The sequence below is a fragment of the Epinephelus moara genome, chromosome 7 (genome assembly GCF_006386435.1).
Source record: "Epinephelus moara isolate mb chromosome 7, YSFRI_EMoa_1.0, whole genome shotgun sequence".
Taxonomy (NCBI): Eukaryota; Metazoa; Chordata; class Actinopteri; order Perciformes; family Serranidae; genus Epinephelus; species Epinephelus moara.
The window spans coordinates 6135769-6156277 of NC_065512.1; the positions used below are offsets into that span (position 1 = coordinate 6135769).

Below are 20509 nucleotides of genomic sequence, written 5' to 3' on the forward strand. Positions count from 1 at the left end.
ATGGCTATTGGCCGGTCCTGCAGAGCTCAGTCTGTGAGCGACAGAAGGGAAGGTGTTTAAAATGCAGAGAGCAGTCAGGGCTGGAGGAATGCTTCAAAACACACACACACACACACACACACACACACACTCCTCTCTCTCTCTGATGCTGTGTTGCTTTTTTCCTCCCTCCACTATCTCTCTCTCATTCTCTGTTTCCTCTCTGACACCATCTGGTCAGTCTCTGTGACTCAGCGCTGTCGCCTCCTGGAGGCTCTGCCACCCACCAACACACACACTAACACACACACACACACACACACTAATACACACACAGAGACCAGTGACATTTAAAGGTATGTGTGTGTGTGATTGTGTTCAGTGGGTCAGTGTGTCCTCAGCTCACAGTAAATGTGCCTCACTGGTTTTACTGGTTGTGATCAGACAGTTGTTGAGATCAGTGTTTAACACAATATTAAATATATAAAGGTACATAAATATAAATAAAGGTATGTGGGCAGTGTGATGGTGCAGAGGGTAAATCTGTCGTTGCAACATATTCTCACTCCGACCTCGTCATATATAGACATTTGGTCGTGGACAGTCCATGTCAAGATACGACGTCCAAGGTACCCTGGGTGTGTTGGTTGTTGATGTTTTCTGGGACGCCGTGTCAACTTCTGTCTATTATCTGCAATTTCTGACACTGTCAGAATTTTATCCCAGGCTGTCTGTGATCACAAGACACATTGTTGAACCTCTCTCGCTGTGTGACGTAGGACCACCGACCAAAGACATCACCACGTTTCTTTACCATCCGTCATCTTTCGTCTGGGACAGCCCAAAACCACACAGTGTATACCAGGCCTAACAAACTCAGCCTGTCATCACCTTCACTTATAATTCAGTTCTGTCTTTGTGTTCATATGCAGAGAAAATTGTCTAAGAACTTCAAATTGTCCGTAGGTGTGAATGTGAGTGTGAATGGTTGTCTGTCTCTATGTGTCAGCCCTGTGATAGTCTGGTGACCTGTCCAGGGTGAACCCTGCCTCTCACCCAGTGTCAGCTGGGATAGGCTCCAGCTCCCCCGTGACCCTCAACAGGATAAGTGGTTACAGAAAATGAATTAACACGTTACTTAGGGCCCGTCCTAATACCCCCCTTAGCCCTACCCCATTGGCCCTACTCCTACATTTGCGCGAGGGGTAGTGGTGTCCCAATTCCTTTTTGCGTGTAGGGGTAGGGGGCATAACGAGGGGTAGTGGGTATGAAACTAGCCCTTCAGAGCGAGGGATTTCAGATGCTGACTTGCCAGCGAAGGGTAGACGTCGCCATGGCTACCACCGAGCAAGAGACGGGGAAAAAAGTTCATACATAGCTAACGTTACGTCGTCAGGTTGATTGTTAGCTAGTTAGCTAGCTCGCACTATCTGGCATCTGTCATCTGTCCTGTTCTGCAAAAGTATCGGACTTTTCACATTACGATAACACACCAGCTAGTGTAACTATGCTGCCTCGTAATGTTAGCTGGTTAGCTAGCTAGCAGAAGTCCCCTGTCGTCTGTCATTCATCAAACGAAGCATGATGAATGTGGCAAACGTGATCAGTAGGATTAACTCAACTGGAGACTCCATTGTAGATGCTAGTTGGAAATGTAGATGGCTCGCAGCTTCCTGTTTAAAATAGTTACGTATGCGTGAACGTAACCGACACAGTGACGTAGTGAGTGGTGTCCCAATTCCTAGGGACAGATTTCTACCCCTACCCCTCGTTGCTTCATTTTGAGGGCCAAGGGGTAGTGGGCAAGGGGGGGTATTGGGATTGGGCCTTTGCCTCAGAGACTCACACTTCTTCTTCTCCTCTCCATACCTCACACAGACATGAAAGACATGTTGATTTCATTCAGTGTAACTTCTCATTCTCCACGTACACGAAACAGTAAAAAGAGGCTGCAAAACATGCCTGAGTATCATCATGGTGAGACAGTGTCAGAGTCTGAAAACTGCAGATCTCCACATGTTAGTATGTGATGTAGGATTTGTTTCCTGGGAGATCTCATAATCATAGAAAGCATCATCCTCCTCCTGTGTGACACATGTTTCCTGTTTGCGTCTCATCAGGCTGACAGTCATGAAGCTGCTCCTCTTTCAGATGTAGTTTCTATTATTTCTGCAGACTGGCTTCCATATAGACACCCCCCCCCCCCTCTCCCCCGCCCCCCCAGCTGCCTCTCAGGCCCTAAGTGGATTAAATGGATTCAAACTGGAGCCACAGAAACACTAATAGCATTGCATGAATTTTAAGCGATCCACGGTGGATTGATTCAGAGACTAAAGAGCAGCAGCGGTAACTGAGATGCATGAAGTGCTCTCTCTCACACACACACACACACACACACACACACTCCACATTATCTGTGTAGTCAGGACCACTCAGCTCATATTCTGCTCATATTCTGCAGGCCTCCTAATGGCCACGTGTTCGACTGATACCTGATGCTCTGTGATGAAATGTAAAATCTCTGAATCTAGATTTTTTACAGTGTTCATTCACCACATTCATCTTTTTACAGCTGTGTGTAGGATTTAGATAGAATATTATAAAACAAGTCTCTTTTCTACGAACAAGAGGGCTCACCTCACTCCACCATCCAGAGGTAGAGTTAGCCGCTGATTGCCAAGCTAACGCTAAACCTGCCCCACCTAAAAATCAACCAACACTGGACACACTGAGCTTGACGAGACCTTCTTGAAGAGGTGGTCTCGGTTTGGTCACAAACGAACTCTGGTGCGGTTTGGTTTGTGGTGAGAACGTGTTGACAGTCAGGGTGAAAATTAAAAGCTGACAGTAGAGAAATGATGAGTGATGGATCAGCAGTTTGACAGACGGTGTGTAAACCTGAACGATGCTGCAGGCGGAGACACAAATCGAAGCAGCAGCAGCCTCATGACGGACGGACACATGACAGGAAATAAAATGATGCTGTGAAGCCTCTCTGCTCTGTGGAGCTGGCCGCTGCTGCAGCAGGCGTTAATTACTCCTTGTCCCTCGCTGATGAAGCTTCTCTCTGCTAATTTTAGGATCTGGCTAATTATTTGTGTTTGTGCAGGGCAGTAACCTGATGAAGAAATAATGACTGTGGGGGAAAGACACAGTGAAAACAACAGAAAACAAACCGTGATGTCATCGAGACGAAGTTCTGCAGTCCTTAGAAACAGATGTGAAGAACTTAGGGATACACTGATGTGGAGTTTTTCAACCGATACCAATAACTGATAGCTATGTGCTTCTCATGGCACACACACACCCAGGGAGATGGCTATGATACAAATAATCTCTAACTGTAGCATCACATGACTAGTGGTTATGAATATATTTAACAACAGAGTGGAGCCTTTTAAAAGCTTTCTGTTGGATGTTAGCTGCTGCTAATTAGCTCGTGCTAACATTCTGGAGACGGTCCTTCAGCACTGTGTCTAACCTGTGTCAGGCAGGGTTGACCCTAACCCTAACCCTGTTATCTTCCTGTGCGACTGTGAAAGACGTTCAGACCGCGACATGTTTTGCCCTCCTGACAGCGTGCTGCCGTTCTTCTTCTTCTTCTCTGTGTTTATTGGCAGCTTGCAAACCAAGTATAAAGGTACGTGAACCACCACGCACTGTGTCAGGTGTGTAAATGCTGCCCTTCTTAAGTCAATGAAAGCAATTTGGCTTCGTATTATTGGCGCTATTTATCGGCTATAATTTTAAATATCTGAATAATGCAGACTTTCCTTTTTAATCAGGCTGTTTTAGTAGCTGTATATATTTTGGCATTTTACGTATTTCTAATCGTCTGTCATCACCCACCACTGTCACTTTACTTTGCCATTTTTGTCTTTTATGTAACTTTTTTTAATTTTTATTCTTATTTTTGTTATTATTATTAATTTCTTTTCATTTCTTTATTCATCCGTACCTCCTTCTGTCTTATACTATTGCAAAAAAACAACCAGATTTCCTTCCTGGGGATCAATAAACGTCCTTATCTCTTTCACCATCCAACCCATGAAAAGAACAGGGTGACTGCTGTTACAACCTGCGTCTATTAACCAACCAATAGAAATGCAGCATTAAATGATGCACTGATCAGCACAACAATGCTAAATGCTAGCAGATGCTAATAAATACACTTCGAGCTCTTGTTGCAAAATTGACATGCCAAGTTGGTCTCACTTTCCCAGCCACATTCTCCTCCTCCTCTTCAGACATTTTGACACACATTAGCCCTTTTACACTGCCAGATTTTCGGATGTTGGGCCAGCAAGCTGCGAGCGTTTAGACACACAGAGCACGATTGGCGAGCTGATCCAAGGTGTCCAATTTTCCGCCTCGTAGGGTAGACATATTGGCGGAACCTTTTTAGTTTAAACAGACCGAGGCGGCCTTCCAACACAGGAGGGGCTGTTGATGACTTGTGGGAGGAGCTGTTGATGACGCGGCACGTGCGACCCACTGGCGGTGGATNCCCCATTGCCCCGAAAAAGGCGCATTCTGTATAAACAAAAGTAGGTAGGCGGCATTTTGCTGCGATTCATGTTTTAATTTTTCTCTTACCACTAAATCGGCGTAGACGGATGACGCCTGCTGATGACGTTTTGTTCTTGTGTATTAACGCTGATGGACGTACGAAGGCCTGTGGTTCAGTCGTCTCCGTCATCGTTCAGTCTGCATGTTGGACCCATGTCGCACTAAACTTATAAGACTAATAGAATCTCACAGTCTGTCGGAGGCTTTAGATAATTAGTTTACAAAATAACAAAGGGGGGGCGTAATCAAATAATTTGTCAAAATTAGTGTCACTATTAATTTGCTGATTTTTCATTCCCTGTAAAATTACTACGACAATCATAAAACTTCCTGCAGATGTTTCACATTAAAAGCCGACGTGGAAACAGCGTCTGGCCTCCAGGCTCTCGCTGCCAAACTGTGAGGATACGCAGCTTTTCTCCATTTTATCAGAATGATTATAGATTTATTTCCAATCAGCTGATTAATAAACTGATTATTGCAGCACAGATTCAATGGCCTGTGTGTTTCTAGCTGATTCATGTTGTTACAGAGTCTCAGTGAAACCAGCTGCTCTCAGATAAACCTGCCAACATGTTTTCTCCTCCAGCAGTTTGTATGCTGATCTTCTATTCAGATGTTAAATGTAAAATGCTCCCCTTCCTTTAGAGATCATTATGGGCTGTTTCTGTGGACAATGATTTGATTGGAGCTGATTGGATTTGCTGCCTGGGCTGCAGCCCGTCTCTCTCTCTGTGGTTAATGGTGCCTTTCTAAAGGCTTTATTAGAAGTAATTTGCTGCAGCGAGCGCTGACTGATATCTGGGCCATGACCCTGTCTCTCAGCTGAAGGGTAAAGAGGGAGTCCCAGTCTCACTGGAGATGGCAGGCCCTGCACTCTGTCCATAGATTAGAGTCCGTACACTCAGAGCTGAGTACATTGCAAAGCAGCCAGATACAGAACACAAATGTCTTCAGACTTTGGACTTAATCACTGATATCGACGTCTACGAGTCCCTCAAGTTAAACACTGAAACAGGCTGATTGTAAGTGTTTCCTGACATGAGACCTCGTCATCTGTCTGTGACCTCTGAACATGAACATTTTTGATTTGATGTCAAGGTTCAGTGAGATTAAAGCACTTTTTAACAAGATAATTCAGAGTGTTTTGATGTGAAAAACAAAATGCATTAAGACGAGATATAAAAGAAATATTTGGAAATATAACAATGACAAATACAGGCAGATTTTAAAAAAGTAAAATAAAATGAAGATTAAAAAAATACTTGTTTAGAGAAAGTACACAGTTTGAATGTAAATGACCACCTTGTTCAGGTGAGGTCACTGACAGGTGGCTTTGTGCACATCCTCTCCTGTATGTGAGGAGCAGGACTGTGGAGGATGGAAGCTGCCAAAATCAAAATAAATAATTACTTGATGAAAAAAATAATATGCCATTAAATATACAAAAAACATTAACATTAATTTAGTTTAGTTTGTATTGTTTTCCCTTTTATTTATTTATTTATTTATTTTTTATTCTAGAAGTTATTATCATTATTATTAAGTTATTTATTTTTGTATTTATTCTAGATAATTATATCATTAAAAATAATTAAGTTCTACATGTATTTATTAGATTTTAAATGCATTAATTCATTTTTCTGTTTAATTTTACCTTGATTTTTTAAATAATAAATGTATTTATTAATTTTTTGCATTCATTTCCAAATTTATTATAAATCTACTTTCATATATTTATTCATTTTAAAATATATTTATTTATTTACTTTCCTGTTTAATATTTCTCTTTTTCAAATTATAAATGTCTCATTTATTTTTGCTTGTTTTAAAGTTTTTTTAAATGTCTAATTTTATTTATTTAAAATGTATTTATTTATTTTCACTTTTATTTTTTCATTTTTAACTGTATTTATTTATTTACTGTCCTCTTTAATTTTCCCTTTTATTTATTAGTTGTTTCAAATTACAAATGTTTTTTTTCTTGCATTTGTTTTTTTTTAATTTATTTTAAATATATTTTTACATTTATGTTGTTATAAAACATTAGATAAGACAAAACTATTTGAAAAGCAGAATGTTTGTAGACATAATTCAAAGTCTATGGAAGTAAGTTTATGAAACAAAGGTGGTCACAGTTAAAGAAACAACAGGTTGTTTTATTAACATTTTCCAAACTATAACTCTTAAGTTTCTCATTCTCAGTGTTCTCACTGCTGCTGAACTTCAACAGACCTCCACTGAGTTTAGAGAGAAATATTTTGCACTGTGCTGCCTTCATTGCAGCACCTGTGAATATTTGGTCTCAGAGAATAAGATCCATTTTATCACAAGAGGAATTTTCAGCGTAAAACACCAGTAATGACATTTCTCTGTTTCTATTCTACGTATCTGAGAAGTCACAAAGTTTTAGGACTTCCTGAGACTTTTATTCTGACATCATGTGATGAACATGAACATGAGCAGGAGTGTGAAGAGTGAAGCAGCTTCCAGTCGCACAAACAAGCCCAATGATGTTTATTGAATAATCCTCTTCACTTGATAAAGCTGGATGATGATGTCGTCGGTATTTATCAGCTCAACACATTTCCATGAGCTCTTTGTCTTAGGAGCGTTTCCATAGATACGCAGCGTGCCTCCTGAGGATGCTGCTATATACAGGATGTCATGCATATTCATGATGAATTATAAAATGGTCTGCACGCTGGATGTGTGAAGTGAAGATGGCACGGCGGCTCGCTGTGGCTGATACAATATTCATCCTCTCAAAGTGAAGCAGTGCAGAGGAGCTCGGTGTGGACGTACAGGAGATCATGAAGGGTCAGACGGCACTGCAGGGCCTGTGAGCTCTCAGCATGTAAAGATACAGGCAGGAAGAGTCGTGCTACACTGAGAGGGAAGTGAAGAACACTGTTATTACATGCTAACGTGTGTACGTCAAATTAATATGTTTTTACAACACATTCTCACTCCGACCTCGTCACATACCAATGTTTAGTCATGGACTTTCCACGTCAAGATATGACGTGCAAGGTACCCTGGGTGTGTTGGTTGTTTGTGTTTTGGGACGCCATGTCAAGTTCAGCCTGTTACATGCATTGTCTTCTTTGAAAATACACTTCTGTTTTCACAGGAAGTGTACAGTTTGCATACAGTCTCTTTCAAAATAAAAGCACTAACAACTAAAGCACGTGGTTGGGTTTAGAATCTTATAGGAAGTGAACATGGGCCTCCCAGGTGAAAGTCAGTGGTTGTTGGACTCATCTAACCCTCCCCCGCCTGCCCCATTCGGATTTCCGCTGCCTTAACTTCCGTCCTTGTCCCGCAGCATTTCCCCCTGATACCGCCAGACACCATTGAACTATAACGGCAACCGGCCGCGTATCACGCCGACATTAGAGGATGCCTTTTTTTGTTGGTTTCTGACGCCCCAAGTCACTGCCCAAGTGCCGGATTTCGATGACTTCGGGTTGAGACCGTGCTCGATACCGATGAAAGAAAGCCGTCTCTTAACATCGGCATAATACACGGCTGGTCACCATTACAGTTTAACGGTGCTCGGCGGCATCAGGGGGAAATGCCGTGGGACAAGGAGGAAAGTTACGGCAGTGACGGTCTGACAGGGGCGGCTGGGAGGGGTGGTGAATGAGTCCAACAAACACCGACTGTCACCCAAGAGAGCAATATTAACGTCCTGTAAGACTATAAAGCCACACCCTGTTCTTTTTTCCTAAACCTAACCGCGTGTTATGTGCATTTGTCATTGAAGGGAAAAAAAGTAAATTTGTGGTGTTGTGCCAACATAGTGCTTTTATTTTGAAAGAGACTGTATGCAAACTGTACATTTCCTGTGAAAACAGAAGTGTATTTTGACAGAAGACAATGCACGTAACAGGCTGAAGTTGACACGGCGTCCCAGAACTTCAACAACCAACACACCCAGGGTACCTTGGACGTCATATCAGGACGTGGAAAGTCCATGACCAAACGTGGACATGTGACGAGGTCGGAGTGAGAATGTGATGTTGAGGCAGGTCTTTATTTGTCAAAACATGTAGCCACACTAGGCCACATAAAGGGACTGGGTGTTTAATTGTTTTACGGTTCATATTGATGCTGAAAGTGAGTCAGTGATGAACGTGAAGTGATGCAGTGATGGCAGCAGGAGGTTACAGGTTTATTTTTAGTCTTTCATTGTGAATAAAATGGTGGAATATCTGAGGTCTCTGGTGTAGCTGTGAGCACAGAACAGCTCAGAGTCGTTGCATGTGAGCTTCCTGGCTGAACTTTATTTTTAGGCTATGGTTGCATGTAGAGCTGTGAGCTGTGAGCACAGAGACATGCTGCTCACTGGGCTGCATGTGTGAAGTGAAGCAGGAAGACATGAAGCCTTCATCTGCTCTCTGCTGTCATTGCACAGCGTCGGTGGACCCTGAACTCATTAAAGTGAAACAGAAATCATTCTGAAATCTCTGCTGTCTCGTGCATGTGGAGATCCACAGGACTGTGTTTCTGTGCTCGTCACTGAGTGCCTGTAATCAGTTATCAGTCTGCAGAGGACGGGACGTCCTCCGTGTCTTTGAAGATTGAATGTTTACAGATTTCCATCAGGGACCGCTGCCATCCTCTATCAACGTTTTTAATGTAGATGGAATTTGAGGAATTTCCTAAAACACTTTTTAAAGAAAATGAGCAGAGAAGTTTTTATTCTGATTTATGGATCCTTTCTTTCTTTAGACGGACGTCCTGAGGGACATTTGGGACTCATCAGGAACACGTGTGTCACACTTTTAAGAGCTCAAGATGAACATCAGGCATGATTGATGAGGAGTCCTTGTGTTTGTATCATCTGACGAATGTCTGTCCAATATCCTCTCTGTGAGCTCTGCTTTTGGTCTCCACCATCTCCTTAAAGAAATGTCAGTCTCACTGTGTCCACCAGCGAGTCTCTAACTCTAACAGCAGCTCTGTCATTAAACTGTGAGAGCGAACCAGACAAACTAAAACTAGTAAGCAAGTGTGTGTATCAGAGCACATCACCCAGCCAGGCCAGTTCACGCTGCATTTATCAGTGTGTTTGTGTCCGACTGAGCATTTCTCAGTATGCAAATATGAAAGTGTGTGCGTGTGTGTGTGTGTGTGTGCATGTGTGAATGATTCAGAGATGTCAAGTGAGCTCATGAATAATAAACAGGACATGCGTTCATCTGTGAATATTTCATGGCGCGTGAAAGTGAGCAGAAATGCTCAGTGGAGTTTGGCTCCGTCCAGTCAGCTCTCAGAGGAGAGGAGGGATAAAGGGATGGACAGAGAGGAAGAGAAGGAAGAGGAGAAGAGAGGATGGGCTGGTGGAGAAGGGCTGAAGTTACTGCAGAGGACACAAAGGTCCTGTCCTCAGTGTTGTCTCTGTCAGGGAGGGTGTACATGATAAACAGAGGGACAGTCGATGAGTCACACTAATATATAGGATGTGAAAACTTTTGAATAATCCGAAAATCGATCTGGCTCTTTAAAAGAGGAAGAAACAAGATGGAGGATACAAAGAAGATTAGGTAAAAGAAACAAGAAAAGAAAGATCTAAGAAGAGGAAAGACAAGAGAAGAGAACAATACCAGCTGGAAGATGAAGACAAAGGTGCGAAAGATGAAGAAGTTAAAGAGTAGAAGAAGACAAAGACCCCACAGAAGAAGAAGATGGCAAGAAAAAGAAGAATGTGCGGAAGATGAAGTAGACAAGACAACAAAGAAAGAGAAAAAGTTGAAGAAACAAGAAGACAAAGAAAAAAGGAGAAGACAAAGAAGATACCAAAAAAGCTGATGACAACAAGAAGATGAAGTAGAAACAACAGAAGATGTAGAGGAAGTCAAAGAAGACAACAAAAAAGGATAAGATGACAAATAAGAAAGTGCAAAAGAAGCGAAAGCAGAAGACGAAGAAGATGAATAATAAGATGATGACAGACAAATATACAAAGGAAGTCAAAGAAGAACATGACAAGAAGAAGAAGAAGACAAAGAAGTAAAGGACGAAGACGACACCAAAGAAGATGACGACAAGGAGAAGATGAAAAACAAGAATGTGCAAAAGAAGTAGAAGTAGTCTGGTCTGTCGACACTCGCTGCAGAGAGAAGAGTTTACAGATGAGGAGTTCTTTAAGTCTGTGATGGTACATTACATCTACACACACACACACACACACACACAGGAAGTTTATCTAACAGAGCGTCAGGATGTGAGCAGGTGAACACAGAGACAGGTACATAGCTGCAGGTGTTTGTGTCTGTTTAGATTTCAGGTAACTGTCGGCTGTGGTCCATTAGACACCTGACTAATACCTGGATAAACAGTGTGTGTGTGTGTGTGTGTGTGTGTGTGTGTGTGTGTGCAACTCTGTCAGCGTCTTGTCTTTACATAAACCCTGAGCCTACCTAATTCCTCTGTTTCCCTGCAGGCTCCTGTAGAATATTCATCTCCACCTGACTCGTCATGTCACATCGTGATTGCTCTTTCACTTACGTTATGATTTAAAGTCAGAGCGTCACATTTAAAGACGTTTGTGTTATTCATCAGTTTTCTCTAGTGTCTGTTACAGAATTTTTAGATAAAACAAACTTAATACAAAACCCATCTTCTGTTCCCAACATCATCATCATAATCATCATCATCATCATCATCATCATCATCATCAGACGACGATTTGCTGAGGGGATTGAAACATTATTTCTTTGTCATTTTATATGCCTTGGTGCCAGCGATAGCCATGGTCAGAGGCATTGTGTTTTTGAATCGTCTGTCCGTTCATACGTCCGTCCCTCCGTCCTTCTGTCCCATCCTTGTGAAGATATCTCAAGATCTCAAGAGCAGCTTGAGAGGATTTCTTCAAATTTGGCACAAACGTCCACTTGGACTCAACAGTGAACTGATTTTGGTGGGCAAAACTCAAGGTCACTGTGACCTTGAGTGTCTCATTCTCGTGTACGCCATATCTCAAGAACGACTTGAGAGAGCGTCTTCAAATTTGGCACAAACGTCCACTTGGACTCAACAGTGAACTGATTTTGGTGGGCAAAACTCAAGGTCACTGTGACCTTGTGTGTCTCATTCTCGTGTACGCCATATCTCAAGAACCCCTTGAGAGAGCGTCTTCAAATTTGGCACAAACATTCACTTGCACTAAGAATTTTGTGGTCAAAGGTCAAAGGTCAAGGTCACTGACTGTTGATTGTATAGATCTCCTGTTTTCATGTTTTCAGACAGGCATACAACCACAAGGCGATAATTCTAGTTTGCCTGTAATTTTGTGTCAGATCAGTGTTGTCAAAAATACTGATTTATTAATTTATTCTTAATATTTTAAACTCGTTTTCTGCAGTATGGATACACATGTACCAGCTGTGCTTTCTCACCTTCACTCATTCTGCTGTTCTCTGCTGCTGACCAATAAAGAAAAGTCATTGTCATGTTACAGCCTTGTTAAATTTATCTGTGAATTCATGCCGTTATCATCAGTTGGTCCCTGGGGTGTCAGAAATGGTATTGATATTTTCCAAGGTGTTGTTTCACGGCATCACTAGGTCTAATTGTTTCTGCTCTCCTGATGACGCTAATGACGCTGTTATTTCATCATGTTTTAGTCTGCTGATTTCTAATCAAGCTCTTTTGATTCTTTCAGTGACATTTATGGGGATGAAATTTGACCATAAACGGAGCAGAACAAGTAGCTTTATATGGTAATTTCAGGTTGTTAATTACGCTATTAATCAAATCTAATAAACACAAACCTCCTCATGAGCAGGCGGCGTTCATCAGGCGGAAACAAGTGACACATTTGTTGTTGTTAGTGAGAGTTTGGGAAACTGACTTTAAACACTCGTAAAAACATAAATTAATGAATTAAAGATTCAGATTCTACCCGACAACTTTATACAGTCTAATTATTCTTCCTTTATTTCTTGAGCTGAAAAATATTTACACAACCAAATCACAGCTCACACCTGTACTCATATCTGTGAACAAAAATCTCTGTAACGTGTCATTACACTTATCACGACATAACTGTTCATTTTTATTTACAAATATCAAATAACAATTGACACCCAACCATTACTCATGAAATATTTATTAACAAAATGATTCAAGGATTCATTTTAAATGTTTTAGAATGATATCAAAGCACCAGTAACACATCTATTTAAAATATAACATGATATGAAATAATGTGATGTGTCACACTCTTTTTTTTTTTTTTAATTAAATTAAATTAAATTCCATTTTTTTACAATGGAGTTGCCTCTTTATCAGGAAATGTGTGCACACAACATACTGATACAGTTAATTAAAAATCCATTCATAACGTTTTGTATAGGCCCAGTTGAATATTGCAAGAATAATTTGTGGTTATCACAAAATTCCACGACACAACTGCACACCAGTGTGTCGTCGCACACCATTTGAACCACTGCCATAGGGAATTCCGTAGTTTGACGCCAACCACACAGTATGAAGTTCAGAGAATATGTGCGATCTATAAATGTTACAGCCCTCAGTACAAACATGATGTTGATAATTCTTTTGATCCAGTGATTCTTTTTTCTTCTTAATTGTCAGAAATTAATGCAAAATGCTCGTCACAGAGTCCCGAAGCGCAACGTGACGTCTTCTAACGTCGACCAAAACACAAAGAGATTTAATTTACAGTTCCAGATCACCCTGAAGGGAACGTTAATGTCTGAACCACATTTCATCTCAATAACATCCATCCAATAACAGTTGAGATATTTCTTTCAGAATCATCTCCGACGTGATTTATGAGATAAATCGCTCTTAAAATAGTTTTCTGTGGTGCTGCAGAGTGAAGCAGTGAAGCCTCCTAAGTCTGTCATAAGCCTTCATCCACAATCCCCCTCCGTATCATCAGGGACCTAATTCTGCCTACAGGATCTGTGTGTGTGTGTGTGTGTGAGCTCACGTTCTCCTGTCTTTGTGAGGACTCTGACATTTTACCAGGTCTTTATGTCCTCACAGGACGAGGGTTCAGACCAACCAACAGAGAGTTTAGGGTTTTTATTTGAATCGGGTTTGGTTTGGATTGATGTGTCTTTGTAAATCAGTGTGTGTGCGTGTGTTTGTGTGCTCTGGTGTGTGTGTTTCTGTACCATACGTTCTGTCTTTGTGAGGACCTTGACAGCAAGGACATATATCAGGACTTTACGTCCTCTCAGAGCTATTTGAGGGTTCAGACCTGGTTTTCGGGTTCATGCTTGGATCAGATTTGATTTAGATCGTCGTGTCTCTGTGAATCAGTGCGTCCCTGTCCTCTGGTGTGTGTCCCTGCTTTATAAGGACACGTGACAGTAAATCTTCAGTGCAGCTCTCAGGATTTGATGTTGACTGTGCGCCAGAGATCCAAAGAGAGCCAATCTGCTGTGAGCGCTGCAGCTCCTGCAAACATGTTTACCAAAGTGAAACTTCTGTCCAATCACCACATTTCTAATGAAGACTCAGGAACAGCTCGCTGTGGGGTTTGACTGTAGCATCCCTGAACTACACGCCGCGCTGTGTAGTCATCAGTGAGCAGTTGATATGATTGTGTCTCAATTAAAGCAGGACGTGTCGAGGGGCTCCGTGTGTTCCTGGTGTCAGATGTGAATAATGGTGATTACTGCAGAGCAGAGTGGGCTGACGGAGAGGGAGACGGAGACGTGTCCGGCATACCAACACACTCACTGTTACACTTTGTGTCCTACATCAAACACTGTGGGAAGATCCAGGCTGCTGACTAATACACCTCCTAGATAGAGGAACTCTTTATAGTTATGTGAAAAGGAAATATAATCTGAGAGGAGACTGCAGCTGTTGTGTGAAATCTTTCAAAAGAGGATCAAATAGATTCCCCTCGAGAGCACATGTGGGGGATCTGTCAGTGAGGGAACGTTAAAGAGGACCTGTGATGCTGATGTTCAGGTTTATAATTGTATATCAGGTTTCTACTAGAACAAGTTTACATGCTTTAATGTTCAAAAAACACTTTATCTTCCTCTTCCTGTCTGTGCTGGAGCATCTGTATTCACCCTCTGTCTGAGACGTTTCTCTTTAAGACCTCCTGAAAAAGCCCAGTCTGCTCTGATTGGTCAGTGTTTCCAGCTTTTTTTATATCTCTGTACCATCACTGCAGCCTGGGAATGACTGTAATGAAGAGCAGTGACACTTTCTACTTTAAAAATCACCAATAAAAGCTTCTAAACCCAAATCTTCTCAGCCAGGCGTGTTCCAGCAGGAATATGTTACAAAATCAACATCAGCAACAAGATGGCATGTTTACCTGAGGTTAGCATGAGGCTACATGTAGCATTGTACTCGCAGGCAGGGAATGACTGTAACAGAAAACAGCAGCACTCTATTGTGAAAAATCACCAATGGCGGTGCACGGTGGTGCAGTGGTTAGCATTGTTGCCTCACAGCAAGAGTGCCTCACAGAGTTGGGGGGTTCAGACCGCAGGGTGGGGGAGCCCTTCTGTGCGGAGTCTGCATGTTCTCCCTGTGTCAGTGTGGGTTTCCTCCAGGTGCTCCAGCTTCCTCCCACAGTCCAAAGACATGCAGGTTAATTGGTGACTCTAAATTGTCCGTAGGTGTGAATGTTGCTGGGATAGGCCCCAGCACCACCGCAGTCCAACCCAATATCAGCTAGTCTCGTTGGAAACAGAATACCCACCACCCAGAGATTTGAAAAGTAGCTGTTAGCAGTTAGTAGCTAACTCAAAGAAGAACGGCAGCCAAATATGTCAGAAAATTGTAAAAACTTCTAAGAAAACATCACAAAAATGGCCTCTGTTTTCCAGGGTAAGAAAACCCAGTTCTCCCAGTCCATGTTCTCACCATTTAGCTAGCTAGCCAGCCATGTGATGGAGCTACGAGCACCACATTACTTTAGAGGAGTGATTCCCAACTGGTCCAGCTACAGGGTCCAGATTTCTCCTTAGTCATTAGTTCAAGGTCCACACAGTTCAGTATATTCAGCGCCATACTTGTGTTTGGCCATGTCAAACAGAGCTAGTTTGTGTCTCTGTCATGTAGCTGGAAATTCACTGTACTTCAAAATAAAGTGTGTTTTTTACAAACTTGACACAGAAAAGACCTTGGACCCACCAGTTGGGAACCACTGCTTTAGAGCCTCCTGGTTACTCCATCGTCATTTTTCTTTACCTGATTACTGTTGTGGGATGTAGAAACTTTCCAAGCATGTGCTTCTCATAAATCACCATAACATTTGAGTCATAAAGCGCCCCCAAAATAGATACCCATCAATCTTTGTACAACACCTCCCAGAACCCTACACAACAAAAACATTTAGTCTGCTGCACAATTAAACAGATATTTTTCATCAGTTCTGCAGGTGTTTGCTCATAAACCAAAGAACTGGACACATTAAAACCTGATGATTGCGCACGATGAGGAGTCAGAGGATCATTAAAGTTTAGTTTGAGGGGAACATGAATGATGAAGCACATTTCATCAGTCCGTCCAACAGCTGCTGAGATGTTTCAGTCTGGAACAAAGTTTTGTGTATAAATTAAAGTCAGCAGATTTATAGTGAATCATTTCGGAGGCTTCATCAGATCAGATCGACACAGGAAACACTCGGAGCTGCTCCTCTCTGTGTGACCTCCTGCCTCAGTAATAATTAATATGGATGCAGCTGATTTCTGTCGCAGAGCGCTGTCAGTCTGCTGCTCTGATGTGTTCCAGCGCCGCTCTGCACCGGGTTGGGAACTGCTAATGAGCAGGACGCCAACCCACCAACGGCACACACACTAGTCCCAGTGTGTGTGTGTGTGTGTGTGTGTGTGTGTGTGTGTGTGTGTGTGTGTGTGTGTGTGGGCGTGGGCTGGGATCGTAGCTTTGCCTCTTAATTATCTCAAGATTTCTCTGATTTTTGCTGGATGATTCATCGCAGCTCTCGGGGATCTGGATCTGAGTTCTTTTGCATCATCTTAACTCTTCACTTCCCCCTGTCTCTGTGTGTGTGTGTTTAATCCTTCCACAGGTGGACTGTGAGTGTCGCTGTGACTGGATGAACCCGTCTGACCACCTGTCCACTGATCCATCATCCCTCCATCGCTGCAGCCGTCAGAGGAAGGATCTGATGAGAGAGGAGAGAAGAGACGACCTGCGATGGCCGGCGGTACGTAACCACGTGATAATCAGATGAGCCGTACACAGTCCCATCAGTGTGTGTGACATCTGTGTGTGTCTGTGGTGCAGCAGCTGACGGTGTAGGCAGTCTGGGTGCAGAGCAGAATCATCTGAGCGTCCCCGTCACAGATCATGGAGCCTGGGCCACGGCCATGAACAACATGGGCATCATGCCTGTGGGCATCAGCGGGCAGCAGCTGGTCTCAGGTAACTGACATCACTTCCTGTCAAAAGCATTGTCATCAGGTCATATGTGGGTCGTTCAATCTTATGATGTTGAGACTATGGTGATATGACATCTAAACTTGAAGCTGAACTCTCACACGCTCACATAAGAGCGAGCTCAAGTTCAGGTGACACAAAATAAACTGGTTCATAGTTCACAGTCCCAAAAAATGAAGTAGGTGACCTTAAGTCCTTACTGTTTTTTAAATGAAATAAAATCTTGTGATCATCACTGATTTTTCCCACTACTGATTCTTTCACTTCATGTATTGTTTGTAATTCATTGAATTAATTTCCTTTAAACAAAATCGGTTGCACAAAACATCCTTAAGAACCTGATCACACAGAAAGTGTTTTAGCAGCTGGAGGAGCCTTTTTGTAATTGTTTTAATGAGAAAGAAGCTTTTTGCGTTGCTACGCACCTCGCATTTCTGTGCTCTACGTGCCTGCCATTCTTGCTGGAGCGCTCTGAAATCCTTGAGTTAAAAAAAAAAACTTCAACTCAAAGCGGAAAAGTTCCCCATGTCATATCTTTTTTCCCATTGTCCAATCGGATGATTTGAGAGGCGGGCCTTCTGTGGTGGTCACGACAACAACTGGTGGTAGCAGTTGCTGGATACCAATAGCTATATGGCTCGATTATAGGTTGTCAAACCTGCCCCCGAGTCGTCCTAAAATATGTCTGGAAACAGCCATGATGGAGGAGAAGCTCCTGGACCAACTGGTGGTACTCCCCATGATCCAGCCTCTTTTTTAGGGTCTCATGTACCCACACAGATCTCTGTTTATCTGCTGACAGCCTCTCACCCTCAACCGGAGCTACAGACAGTACCCTCTGCCTCAACATGGCAGCAGCTACACACTGATTACTGTGAAATAAATAAACAGTAGATTGATGACACAGGAAGGTTAAGGAATTCTTTAAAGTTTGTTAAACCGTTGCACAGAGGACTTTAGCAACCATAGTAAGAAAAAAATACAAATTAGGTTTCATACCAGTGAATTAAATAAAAGCAACAAAAATGCGAGGATGAGGGCCAGTGACACAGAACGAAATAAAGTTAACACAGCCTATTAGGCCTAATTTACTAATCAATATTACTAATAGTTCTAAATGAGCATTCATTAATGCTCAAGGTTGCTGTTCTGCAGCAGGCTAGTTATGATTACTTAGTACTTAAACAGTGCAGCACTGTCGGTGAAAGCCAAGAAATCTGTCCACACGCTATTGAGTTCTGTTTTTCTTTTTTGGATTTGGAATCAATAGCTAGTCTGGCGAGGAGGTCTACATCACTAACTAGCCACCGTTATTTAGGTTAATCAAAGAGACCAAGTCGTGGACGTATGGCGCACATTTTAGTGTCATACCTTTTATTTTGTGTGTACAGGTTACACAATTATACAACTGCAAAATGTAAGAACCACTTAAGGCCTACAGCAATGGAAAACTGAAATGATAAAAATAACTATTCATTCATTCATTTTTGTATATTTTTTTGTTAAAGCCACATGGAGGGGCGTCGGTAGCTTAGTGGATAGAGCAGGTGCCCCATGTACAAGGCTGTTGCTGCAGCGGCCCGGGTTCGACTCCAGCCTGTGGCCCTTTGCTGCATGTCATTCCCTCTCTCTCTCTCTCTCTCTCTCTCTCTCTCTCTCTCTCTCTCTCTCTCTCTCTCTCCCTCTCTCTCTCCCCCTTTCACACTTAGCTTTCCTATCGATTAAAGGCAAAAAATGCCCCAAAAATATCTTTACAAAAATAGAGCCACTGTAGAGCAGCTAAAGAATCGCATATAGCTTCAGAGCTGCAGGTTGCTTTCCCCTGGTTTGGTGTGTCTGGACTTGAAAGAGAAGTGAGCTTACAGACCTCTGTTTTCAGAGGTGCACTGTGGGTAATGTAGGCAGCAGGTTTTGTTGTTAGCTTTGCAGGTATTTGGTCATAAATCAAAGTACTGGATGAATTAAAACATTAGGGAGGATTTATTCTGAGGGGAACACAACTTGTTGTGTCATGTTGCTAAGATCTTTCAGTGTGGATCCGTCTGCCACTGGCATGGATAAAAATAGGATGAAAAGTGATTCCCAGTAGAAATGATGTCCTATAAAAACTACTTTTATCTCATCCTGAGAAATATCTGATAATAAAAGTCTGAGTTCATCTCCACAAAAGCTGATCTGTAACATTTTCATTGACTCACTGCTGTCTCTCAAACAGACAAGCGACCCAAAGTACACTGATGTTTGTGTTTACACTACTGCAGTAAAAGTAGGTCTTTTCTTTTCTCTTCTATGATATTTTGTCCCTCGCGGGGCTCCATACTGGTGAGGAGCTGTTAGAGCAGAGCTTTAAATGGAGTCAGAGAGCGTTTCAGCTCACCTTCAGGGAGGAGCTGCAGCGTCGCTCATCTCTGTCTCCTCTGCTGAATGTAGATTTAAAGCTTTCAGTGCCAGTTTGATTTCAGCTCTGACAGCAGCGTCTGTCACAGTGGCTCTCCTTCAGACCGGCCGTCAGACTCTGGATGAACCGGGCATCACAAACACCCAGCGGGCAGCATTTGAGACTGAAACCTGTGTTTCATCAAAGAACTTTCTATCAGTTAGACAGCTGCTGGGCACTAATGGGACGATGAGCTGGTACACTTTATTAAAAAGCTGCATGTTGCCGTTGATCTGATATCTCTGACGTCCATTTAGAACAATCGCCAGTGAATCCAAATAAATCAGAGAAAAGATGCTGCAGAACAAAAGTCAGATTTCACACTGAGCTGATAAAACACAGCTAAAGGAAAAAAACTCAGAAAATATGAGAACATAAAACTGTTCCTGTGCAGAGACAGAGAGAGGAAGAGGAAGAAGAGGAGGTGAGGATGAGGACAGCAGGAGAGGAAGCAGATCTCAGATCAGCGCTGACGTTAATGTTGCTATCAGTGTGTGTCACACAGAGAGATTGTGTGTGTGTGTGTGTGTGTGTGTGTGTGTGTGTGTGTGTGTGTGTTTGTGTGTGTGTTGTGCAGAAATCATGGGGATAGCAGAGCCACAGAGGACGATGATAAAATGATAATTCACCAGACTTCATTCAAATTTATGGACTTTATAATCAGCTGATTCTCAGTTTAACTTCAGGCTCTTTAGTGTCACAGTTTAAGGCTCTGACCTGATGATGCTTTCCATGTGTGTGTGTGTGTGTGTGTGTGTGTGTGTGTGTGTGTGTGTGTGTGCACTTAGAGCTCTTAAATGATCTTGCGGTGTAAAAGCTTTAAACCAGCTTTTAGACATCAGGACAGTGACTGCTGCTGCTACAGTTTCCACTACATGTAGCAGTAACAGTAATATTCATGTGTGATGTAAAAGAATAAACACAACAGCAGCAGCAGTAGTAAAGGTAAAGTAGAGGTAGTTGTAGTGAAAGCAGTAGCAGTTGTTGCAGCAGTAGAGGCAACAAAGGCTGCCCCGAGCACTTTCATCTTTGCCCAATCCGCGTCCATTTCAGTATTCCAATATTTTATTTTGTGTGTTCTTCTCATACTTAAATGATGGAGGAAAATGA

At 42.4% G+C, this 20509-nt stretch overlaps 2 protein-coding genes across 3 annotated transcripts in view; both read left to right on the forward strand.

Moving 5' to 3' along the window:
• tgfbr2l (transforming growth factor beta receptor-like) overlaps nt 1–20509 on the forward strand; it is a 397772-nt gene that overhangs the window by 147903 nt on the left and 229360 nt on the right. The gene's annotated exons all lie outside the window — the stretch shown is intronic.
• Nucleotides 1–20509, forward strand: part of enox1 (ecto-NOX disulfide-thiol exchanger 1) — a 134033-nt gene that overhangs the window by 68356 nt on the left and 45168 nt on the right. For both annotated transcript variants that reach the window (XM_050048850.1, XM_050048851.1), the window contains 2 exons: nt 16592–16729; nt 16810–16947. In XM_050048850.1, the coding sequence (XP_049904807.1) occupies nt 16720–16729; nt 16810–16947 (148 nt within the window). In that variant the 5' untranslated portion in view covers nt 16592–16719. The remainder of the gene's footprint in view (nt 1–16591; nt 16730–16809; nt 16948–20509) is intronic.